Source organism: Arvicanthis niloticus, chromosome 5 (assembly GCF_011762505.2).
Source record: "Arvicanthis niloticus isolate mArvNil1 chromosome 5, mArvNil1.pat.X, whole genome shotgun sequence".
In the NCBI taxonomy this organism is placed as follows: Eukaryota; Metazoa; Chordata; class Mammalia; order Rodentia; family Muridae; genus Arvicanthis; species Arvicanthis niloticus.
In genome coordinates, this window is record NC_047662.1 from 18,870,602 (window position 1) to 18,881,363 (window position 10,762).

General features: G+C 48.5%; 1 protein-coding gene across 1 annotated transcript; it reads left to right on the forward strand.

The window, feature by feature from the left end:
* Positions 1-988: 988 nt before the first annotated feature.
* On the forward strand, positions 989-10,762 carry Pithd1 (PITH domain containing 1). Its single transcript, XM_034503912.2, has 6 exons — positions 989-1,292; positions 1,802-1,845; positions 2,204-2,281; positions 7,949-8,053; positions 9,129-9,237; positions 9,859-10,762. Exons 1-6 carry the CDS (start codon positions 1,095-1,097, stop codon positions 9,958-9,960), a joined length of 636 nt encoding a protein of 211 aa, XP_034359803.1. The 5' UTR covers positions 989-1,094; the 3' UTR covers positions 9,961-10,762.

Consider the following 10,762-nt stretch of genomic DNA (forward strand, 5'->3'; position numbering starts at 1 on the left):
CCATGGGTCCATCCCTATGTGCTCCCAGGCTGGTGCCTTAGACCCTGGGGAGCTCTGGTTGGTTGGTATTGTTGCTCTCCTCATGGGGCCACAAACCCTTTCAGCTCCTTCAGTCTTCTAACTCCTCCATTGGGAACCCAGTGATCAGTTCAGTGGTTAGCTATGAGCCTCTGCCTCTAAATATGTCAGACTCTGGCAGACCTCTAAGGAGACAGCTATATCAGGTTCCTGTGAGCATGCTCTTCCTGACATCCACATGATCTACACAGTGAGATGATCCAGGCTCACTAAATAGTGAGACACTGTTTATTGAAGGGGGGGAGGGAGGAAGGGAGGGAGGGAAGGATGGACGGACCATAGAAAACATCAAATGTCATTTATTTTCTGGCCTCCTCAGCCACTTACACACAATAATAACATAGATAGATAGATAGATAGATAGATAGATAGATAGATAATGAATGTAAATAACGGAGTAACTAAATCTTAACACCAGACTTAGTGGTGCATGCCTTTAATCCCTGAATTTGAGGTTTGGAGGAAGAAGGATTAGGAGTTGAAGGTACATAGATCATCTGAGGTCAGCCTGGGGTTCATGAGCTAAGGGGTACAGCCTAGCTCTAAAAAAAATATGTAAGGAAATAGGGAGAAAGAGAGAGAAGGAAAAGAGGCGGGAGAGAGTAGGGGGTAGATAGAGGAGGTAAGAGGGGGCGGGGCAGAGAGGAGGCAAGCTTTACTGTGCTGTCGGCCCCACCTTATCAACCACTCCAGAGAAACGTGGCCGCTAGGGAAGAAAGCGCACGCTTTGGCCTGGGAGGGAAGGATTCGCGTCCCTGCCCCGCGTCCCCAGGCCTACAGTTTGCAAGCTTGAATGGTACTACTCATGGCCACAGCCAAGCGTCCAGCTCTGCTGGCGCAGGTCCCATGTCAATCCCTCCCGGCCCCTCCCTCTGGGCCGCGTGCGCATGCGCCGCGCAGGGGCGCCTTTTACGACGCTTCAGTCGCGGCGCTTGGCGGCTGGCGCGGAGCGAAGTGAGCTCCGGCTGAACGGCGGTACCGAGGCAGTCGCGGGCGAGCCGGCGGGAGGCGTCGCCATGTCGCACGGCCACAGCCACGGCGGGGGCGGCTGTCGCTGCGCCGCCGAACGCGAGGAGCCGCCCGAGCAGCGCGGCCTGGCCTACGGGCTGTACCTGCGCATCGACCTGGAGCGACTGCAGTGCCTCAACGAGAGCCGCGAGGGCAGCGGCCGCGGCGTCTTCAAGCCGTGGGAGGAGCGGACCGATCGCTCCAAGGTGGGCGGCCCGGGCGGGCCCGAAGCCGCGGGGCCTCGCAGGGTAGACAGACAGGGAAACTGAGGCTCAGAGGAGCAAGATGGGCGCTTTGCCTCCATTCCAAGGCGGCGAGGGAATGTGAGGGAGGAGAGCAGAGAGGAATGCTGCTTCTCTCTCTGACCATTCGTCCAAATGGCTATCCGATGGCCTCACCTGGCCTGGGGTCGCGATCCGTATTTCTAACCTGGAACCCAGACTCCTTTGAGAGCCATTTGAAGGTCCCCCAGAAGGACACACATAAGCACTGGTCTTTAGGTTCGCAGCCCCGAAAACCCTCATTAGAATCCCTCTAGAGGGGCCGTGGTGATTAGAACACTGAGACTCAGCAGCTCCAAGCTCTTAGGACCTGGGCGCGGGTTGGTGGTACAAGTCCATTCGCATCGCAACCCAGCTTGTAGAACAGGGAGGCAAGATGCCTGAAATGGAAGGTTCTCAGCAGATATTTGTTGCTTTCTTCCCCTGCATCCCAGTTTGTTGAAAGTGATGCGGACGAAGAGCTTCTGTTTAATATTCCGTAAGTATCTCCTTGGTGCTTGCCTCGGGCAGACTAGGCTGTTCCCAGTTATCTCTTCAGATGGCTTCCTTTATTGTCTATGTCAAGAGTGCACAGCTGTTTCTAGAAAGGATAGATTCCTTTGGTGGGTTTGAGGCAGAAAGTACCGTAGCTTTCTTGTGTGTGACTGGAAACAGATGCATTTGTGGAATTCATAACTGAGATAAATTTCTTAGAGGTGTGGAATGACAGAGTCTTTGAAAGGACTACAGGTGGCAGACAAACAACTGAGCTAAGAGAGGTATGGGTCTTATCAGGGCCACACAGCTGCTCCGGGTTCAATCCCAGGTAGACAATCTTCTCTTTCGCATTCTGGCAGATTTACGGGCAATGTCAAGCTCAAAGGCATCATCATAATGGGCGAGGACGATGACTCACACCCCTCGGAGATGAGACTGTGAGTAGCAAGGGCTGAGGCCCTCAGAAAACTCCCACTTGGCTTTTTTTCTGATATATTTTATTCCAGGGAGAGGGAGATGGCTCAGTGGGTTCGAGGGCTTGCTGCATTAAGCATGAGGATCAGAGTTCAAATCCCCAACACCCAAGTTAAAAACTGGTATGGCCACCCTGCTGTGGACAGTAGAGAGAGTGGGATTACTAGGGATCTGTCTGTTTGTCTGTCTGTCTGTCTATCTATCTATCTATCTATCTGTCTATCTCTATATCTAGCTTTATTTTTGAGACAGGATCTTGTGTCTTCTGAACTCCTACCTTTAAGTTACAGATGAGTGCCATCTATTTCTTTTGAGACAGGTTCTCACTGTGTAGCCCTGGCTGACCTGGAACTTGTTATGTAGACCAGGCTGGCCTGGAAGTCACAGAGATCTGGCTTTCTCTGTATTCTGAGTGCTACCCTACCCAGCTCTGTGTGTGTGTGTGTGTATTTTGTGGTGCCGCAGATAGACCACTGGGCCTTGTGAGCGTACCTGCCCTACCACTGAGCTTCATTCCCCAGCCCAGTTCCTGTCATAGAGTAAATATCCTTGGGGCTAGCTGCGTACCTCTTTTCCAGGTGCCGATGGTGGCGCCCTCACACGGGACATAGCTGTTAATTGATGGCTTTGCAGTTCCCTTAACCTGCTGCAGGCCCGAGCGTTGTTTCTGGCTCCTCTCACTGTGTAGTTACTGTCTTCACGGTGTTGTGCTAATGTGGAAGTGCTCCATCCGCATCTGTGTGGCCTCAGCAAAGTTCCAGAGCTGCTGTTGCTTCCGTTGTAGTCTGCAGCTGGAGCATTTGCCTTTCTGAAAGAAGAGGAATCTACCTTGTGAGTTCTGAGAAGACATTGAAAATTGTCAAGGCAGGGCTAGGAGCATAGCTCAGTCATTAACGTGCTTGCCTGGCAATCACAAGGACCCGAGTTGCACCTCAGCCTCCAGGTGAAACTGGTGATAGAGTGCTTGTAATCCCAGTCCTGGAGACAGGACTCCCTGGAGCTCAGTGGCCGGCCCTCAACTGATTGCTGAGCTCCAGGCCAGTAAGAGACCCTGTTCAAAAGAAGGAGGATGGCATTCAACCCAAGGTTGTCCTGTAGCTGCCACACAAGCAAACAGACTTAAATTCACACACACACTAAAAGAGTGGAGAGATAGCTCAGTGGTTAAGGACCCTGGCTGCTTTTCCAGAGGACTCAGGTTCGATTCCTAGCACCACATGATGGCCACATCCATCTCTTGATTCCATTTTCAGGGAATCTGACACCCTCTTGTTCTCTGAGGGCACTGGATGCACAGATGAGGTGCACAGACATGCATGCAAGCACTCAGATACATATTAAGTGAAGGGACCAGAGTGAGATGGTTCAGTGACTAAGAGCACTTAATGCTCTTGCAGAGGACCAGGATTTGATTCCTAGCACACAGTCAAGTGACTCACAGCTACCTGTACCTCCAGGGGATCCTTCTTCCTCTTCTGGTGTCCTTAGTCACCTGCATGCATGTGACACAGACTCATAGGCCTCCACAGGCACACACATATACACATAAATACTAAATCTTAAGGAGAACACTGAGCTAGGTACCGTGTTTCATGCCTACAGTCCTAGCACTTGGAAGGCTACTATAGGGTTGCTGAGAATTGAAGGCTAGTTGGGGCTATATAGTGAGCTCCAGGCCAGTTTGAGCTATGGAATGATACCCTGTTATAAGAAAACATTAGTAAAAAGCTTTGAAATAATAAAAATTTCACTTTGGGGCTAAGGTTGTGTAGCTCAGTAGTAGGGGATTTAGTGCCTGAGAGCTCTCAGGGCCAGTCCCCATCACTGTTGGAGACGACCAGAGTTTATTCCCAGGACCCAGGACTCACAATCATCTGTAACTCCAGCTCCGAGGTCTCAGACCCCTTCTGCTGGATTCCTTGGTTACACACACCTGTGTGGTGTTCACTCGCACAGAAACACACATAAATAAAAGTAATAAAAATAAATCTTGAAAAGCATTATCTCTGTGTTGAATCATTTGAAAGAAAGTGGCTGTTTGATAATTTTGGTACTTCTTGGATACTTAGTTACTGGGGGCAGGCTGACTAGCCTGGGTCAAGCTGCTGTCCCTCTGGTTCTCTGGTTAAGAGTATGGTCTGTGGAACAAATCGAGGTCATTTTCACTTGCTAGCTGCTCCGTGACTTCCAGACATTTTATCCTTTTTTTTTTTTTTTTTTTTTTAGATTTATTTATTTTATGTATATGAGGACACTAGCTATCTTGAGACACACCAGAGGAGGGCATTGGATTCCATTACAGATGGTTGTGAGCCACCATGTGGTTGCTGGGAATTGAACTCAGGACCTCTGGAAGAGCAGTCGGTGCTCTTAACCGCTGAGCCATCTCTTCAGCCTTGACACTGTTTATCTTTATGCTTTGTTTTATGGAATGTGTGTAAGCCTGAGACTAAATATGCATGTGCACTACATATGTGCAATGCCCTATAGAGGTCAGAAGAGGATTCTGGATCCCTTGGAACCTGAGTTACAGGTAGTTGTGAGCCACCACGTGGGCCTGGGAACCCAAACTGTTGTTCTTAACCTCTGAGACACATCTCCAGTCCCTAGGCCTGCCTGGAACTCAGAGATCCATCCACCTGGATCTGCCTCCTCAGTACTGGGATTGAAAGTGTGTGTCACCAAGCCTGGCAGGGTTTTTTGTTTGTTTTTGGTTTTGTATTTTTTTTTTTTTTCCAAGACAGGGTTTCTCTGTGTAGCCCTGGCTGTCCTGGAACTCACTCTGTAGACCAGGCTGGCCTGAAGCTCAGAAATCCACCTACCTCGGCCCCCAAGTGCTGGGACAAAGGCATGCGCCACCACTGCCCGGCTGTTTTGTTTGTTTGTTTGAGACTAGGCGTCACTAGCTCGAGCTCCTGCTTCCATTGCTTAGCTGTACTACCATGCCTGAGACGCTTGTCTCTTTTTTAAAATATGTAACTTAAAAAAAAAAAGATTTATTTTATGTATGTGAGTACACTGTAGCTGTCTTCAGACACACCAGAAGAGGGCGTTGGATCCCATTACAGATGGTTGTGAGCCACCATGTGGTTGCTGGGAATTGAACTCAGGACCTCTGGAAGAGCAGTCAGTGCTCTTAACCGCTGAGCCATCACTCCAGCCTCTGAGAAGCTTTTCTTAAGGGTTTGTTTGTTTTGTTTTGTTTTGTTTTTCCCCAGAGGTGATCTTATTCTGTAGCGCACACTGGTCTCGGACTCATGGTTGTCTTCCTGTGCCTGCCTTCCACACGCTGACATTGGGTCACTCTGCTGGGTAATCAGTTGTTAAGCACAGTGTTCTCCCGTATTACATATTACAGGGTACCTACTGGAGGATGTCCCTTCTACCTGGCTGCATATTATACTAGTTAGTGTCTTCCTCTGCTTCAGCTCTCAGGCTCTGGTAGTCTTCTCTGCTCTTGTGTCCATGAGGTCAACCCGTTTGGCTTCTGGGTATGAGAGCATGCAGCATTTGTCTTGTGTTTAGTTTATTTCACTTAACGTAGTATCCTCTAATCGTCTACATTGCATCAAATGACAGATTTTATTCTTTTTATAACTGAATAGCGTCCCATAGTGTACTTACGTCACATTTTCTTTATCCATTCATCTGTTGATAGCACTGAGGTTGAGTCTGTGGGACATCATGAATAGTGCCATGATAAGCAACAGATGGCAGTTGGCGTGCAGATGTCTCTTCCGACGTTTCCTTTCCGTGGGGTAGTCACTCAGTAAGGGAATTGTTAGCTCGTGGTATTTCTATTTCCGGTTTGTTTGGTTTTGTTTGCTTGTTTGTTTTGTTTTTTAAGAACTTTCCAAAACAACACCCCTAGTTTGCACTCCTGCCTACAATGTTGTGAGTCCCTCTCTCCGCTTCCTTATTAGTATTTCTTTCCTGTCTTTTTGGTGGTAACCATTCTGAGAGGTTAAGTCCATGGCTTAGGTTTGCATTTTCTTGATTAGTGACTGAACATTTTTCATATTCCTGTTGGCTTCTTGAATAGTTTCTTTGTGGGGTTTTGAGACAGGGTCTTACGTATAACCCAGATTGACCTTAAACTTGGAATTTTTCTGGTTCTGCCTCGGTGCTAGGATTACAAGCATATGTCATCACAGTCAGCTTGCATGTCTTCTGACAAGAGGATTCAGATCCTTTGCCCGCTCTTTAATCAGATCATGTGCTCTTGTGTGCTTCAGTTGACTTCCCTGTGTGCTGTGGACACGATTTACCCGTGTCGGAGTAGCTTGCATGCACTTCCTGTCATTCCGAGCCTGGGTTTTTAACTACAGTGCTGCCCCGCCTCATGATGCTTCTCGTGAATGCTCACTGTCATTACCCTGCTGTGGACGGCTCTCAGAAACACTTTGAAGCAAACACTTCCTTCGTAAGTGACACACATTCTGCCACAGTGAAAATGCAACCCCCTTCCTTTGTGGGTGTGTTAATAGACTATACCCTGAAGTGACATGGAGCTGAGTGCTTCAGATTTCTCAGTTGTGTTTTTTTCTTAGTGGTGTTTTTTGTTGTTGTTTTTTTTTTTCCTTCCCCTTTTTAATATTTTTTTACTGGCAGGTTTTTTGTTTGTTTGTTTGTTTTGTGGGTTTTTTTTGTTGTTGGTTTTTGGTTTTTGGTTTTTTGAGACAGGGCTTCTCTGTGTAGCCCTGGCTGTTGTCCTGGAACTCACTCTGTAGACCAGGCTGGCCTCAAATTCAGAAATCTGCCTGCCTCTGCCTCCCAAGTGCTGGGACTAAAGGCGTGCACCACCACTGCCCAGCTTGTGTACTCTTTCTGAAATAGAAACATTGTTTTAAATGTTTTAAAACATTGCTGAGCATGGCGGCAAGGCCTTTAATCTCAGCACTTGAAGGCAGAGGCAGAGAGAGAGAGAGAGAAGAGAGAGAGAAGAGAGAGAGAGAGAGAGAGAAAGAGAGAGAGAGAGAGAGAGAGAGAGAGAGAGAGAGAGAGAGAGAGAGAGAAAACAAAGAAAAAAGGGACAGAAGGAAAGAAATCTAATACGATGCTGTTCTGGTGGTTTTTGGACACAAAGCCGGCTTGAGTGTTGAGCTGCCTGCTCTTATCTCTTACTGTGTCGAATGTGTTTCTGCTGACGTGCGCGTTTTCCACGAGTAAGCTGTTTATTGCTTCACATCTCCGTGTGGGCTGAATGTGCTGAGTTCATCTCTGTGCGGCCCCTGTACATGACTCGGGATCGCAGGCCACTCGAAGATGCCCCTGGGTTGGGCTGTGGTTCCCAGGTTTCTTCTTGCTTCTCCCTCCCAGTCTCCCTTTCTTTGTCTTCTTTCTTTCAAGGTGGGATCTTGCTCTGTTGCCCGCAGCGCTTGAATGAACTCTGCCCAAGCAGGCCTCCTGCTTCTGTCTCCCTCATAGCCAGGGCTGCCGGCAAGCTTTCAGCTTTGTAGTTGGCCTAAGGATGTATGTAAATGCCAGGAGAATGCTATTCTGATCCTAGCTTTGATCTTTTGATGGAACTGAGGCTAGTTGAGCAGTCAGCCGGGAGTTTTAAAACACTGAAAATTTCAATAATGCATATTCCTTTGTCATTTTTTTCTTTTTTCCCACCCCCCCCTCAGGTACAAGAACATTCCACAGATGTCATTTGATGATACAGAAAGGGAGCCAGACCAGACCTTTAGTCTGAACCGAGACACTACAGGAGAATTAGAGTATGCTACAAAGTAAGCACGGCACCCCTCCTCCACTGTTTCCTTCATTTCTTTCTGGAGATGGTCTTGATCTATAGCCCAGCCAGCTTTGAGCTCAGTCCTCCTGTATCTGTCTCCCCAGAGGACATGCTGCCTGCCCCATGGCTTTTCTTCGCTTGCAGTGAGCGTGCAGCCTGTGAGCTTGCCTCTATGTTTTGGCCAGGGTCCTGCTCTCTGATCATTGGAGCTAAAAGAGCAGAGAAAGCTTGATCCTTGGCGTGGCTGCTCTTGCAGAGATCAGTTCACACCATAGACTTGTTGACTTGGAAGTATTGGGCAGTCCTGGGTGAGCAGCAAGTATAGCTTAAGAGAGATGTTTGCAGAACTCCTCTGCAAATTAGGCTTAGGCAGAGTCAGTCACCTGGTCTACCTGGTCCCTTCTTTAATGAAGTCAACACAATAAATGGGCTTAGAACCCTGTTTGGTCATACACCATTCCTGTTGCTTGACATTAGGAGCACTGGGTAGCGCTCCCCCCCCCTTTTTTTTTCTTTTTTTAGATTTATTTATTTTGTGTATGTGAGCACACTGTTGCCGTCTTCAGACACACCAGAAGAGGGCATTGGACCCCATTACAGATGTTTATGAGCCATGTGGTTGCTGGGAATTGAGCTCAGGACCTCTGGAAGAGCAGCCAGTGCTCTTGACCTCTGAGCCATCTCTCCAGTCAGCCTGCCTTTCTTTCTTCCTTTTTTTTTTTTTTTCCTCCAGACAATCTTGCCATATATTCCTGGCTGAGCTGGAATTCACTTGTAGACCAGACTGACATTAAACTTGTATCCTCCTGCCCCTGCCTTCTGCATATAGTGATGGCATATGTCACATGCCAGGTTTGTGGCTTCTTCATCTCTCTGTCTCTTTGCCTCAGACAAGGTCTAACAGGTGCTTAGTACGTGTTTACCTTGTTAAGTGCTGCTCTGAAGCAAACTGGTGATGAGTGTTCTGATATTTGCCTACAAGTTGGGATTGAACTGCCGTCCTCCCTGGTGGTGAGATGCAGACCACATGGTGACCCGTGTCTTCTCTCCCTTCCTTTTCCATCCTCTAGAATTTCCCGATTTTCAAATGTCTATCATCTTTCCATTCATATTTCAAAAAACTTTGGAGCAGATACCACGAAGATCTTTTATATTGGCCTGAGGGGAGAGTGGACTGAGGTAAGAGAGATTGGTAAATGTGCGTCTGCACCATGGCGCAGGCACGCCAAGGGCAGGGAGCTGGCCGCTCCATCTGTTCTAATGTCCCTTTGGGTTTTGTTTGTTTTGCGACAGGCTGTCATTATATGGCCATAGGTGGCCCAGCAGTCGTTATGTAGACCAGTCTTGTCTGCCTCTGCTTCCTCAGTGCCTGGCTTCTTTAGATTTCTTCATAACTGTCTTCAGTGGATAGACTATAATAAGTTTTCTTTTATTTTTATTATTCCTGTGTTTTCTCTGTGTGTGTACATGGTTATATGTGTGTGGTGGTATGTGTATTTTGCTACAGGGCTCTTGCTTAGCACACAGGAGGCCATGTTCCACCTGTCACGTTCTTGACAGTCTCTTGTTCTGGGCACCAGATAAGATGATAAGTTTCTTAGACAAGTTCCTGTTCTCGCCTGGATTTTCTCAGCTGCTGAGAAGCCTTGAGAGCGGACAGAGATCTTTACTGGCTTCTCTAGCTCAAAGGTGTCAGCAGAGGGCACTTCAGACAGGACACAGGCGGGAGCCTGATGAAGGACTGCTGCAGGGCGTGTGTTCTTTCGTAGCCACTGACCTCGTCTCTACCTTTTCATGTAGCTTCGCCGGCATGAGGTGACCATCTGCAGCTATGAAGCGTCAGCCAACCCAGCAGACCACCGGGTGCATCAGGTCACCCCTCAGACACATTTCATTTCGTAAGGGCCAGCCGGGGCTCCCTCAGATGCGCTGTGAGTGAAGATGTGTGACCGCCTGCTGGGAAGGACAGAGGGTGCTCCAGCAAGAGCTGCCTGCCACAGCTTTGGCCAGGCTTTGTCTTGGGGTTGCTGCAGGAACCTGGCCTGTGAAAACCGCCTCACCACCAGGAGCGGTGTGGGTGCCAAGGGACAGTCTTTCTCTAAGGCACTGCAGAAACTGGGTCTTAGGCTGGGTGGCATCTGACAGTCAGGAATGCTGCTCACTTTTCCAGTCTGTGGCCACGGGATCCCACGTGTCTTCTTGCTTGTGGCAGATTTCTTGTGTGGTTTGTCCTTCAAAAAGGAAGCTTCCTCAGCTGTAGGAATCCTTCTGAAACCCAAATTTTGTGTTTGAATTAGCCATCAGGAGGGTCTCCAACTAGAAACACACGTCCCTGCTTGCTCCTTCTCCTGTCATTGCTCAGCATTTGTGTCAGGGTGCCCAGCTGGTGTCATATGTCACACACAAGTGTCCCACGATGGGGGTTGGAAAGGAAGGAGTTTCCTGGTACATGACTGCTTGGGGAAGGTCTTTCACACTGTCTAGCCAAATAGTTGGGAGAACATGGAGTCCTTTCTCTGTGTGGGTGACTGGGTTGGGGTATGACTGAAACTTAGTAAAGATTCCCCTCGGGACCTCCTTGGTGTTTACCTGCTTCTAACTTGTGTTGTAAACCCAGTGCTGGGGTCTGGAGACCCTGCTCCTTCTGTTCATGGCTTTTACTCATGGTGACTAGTGAGCTTCCTAATAAATCCTTAGAGACTTA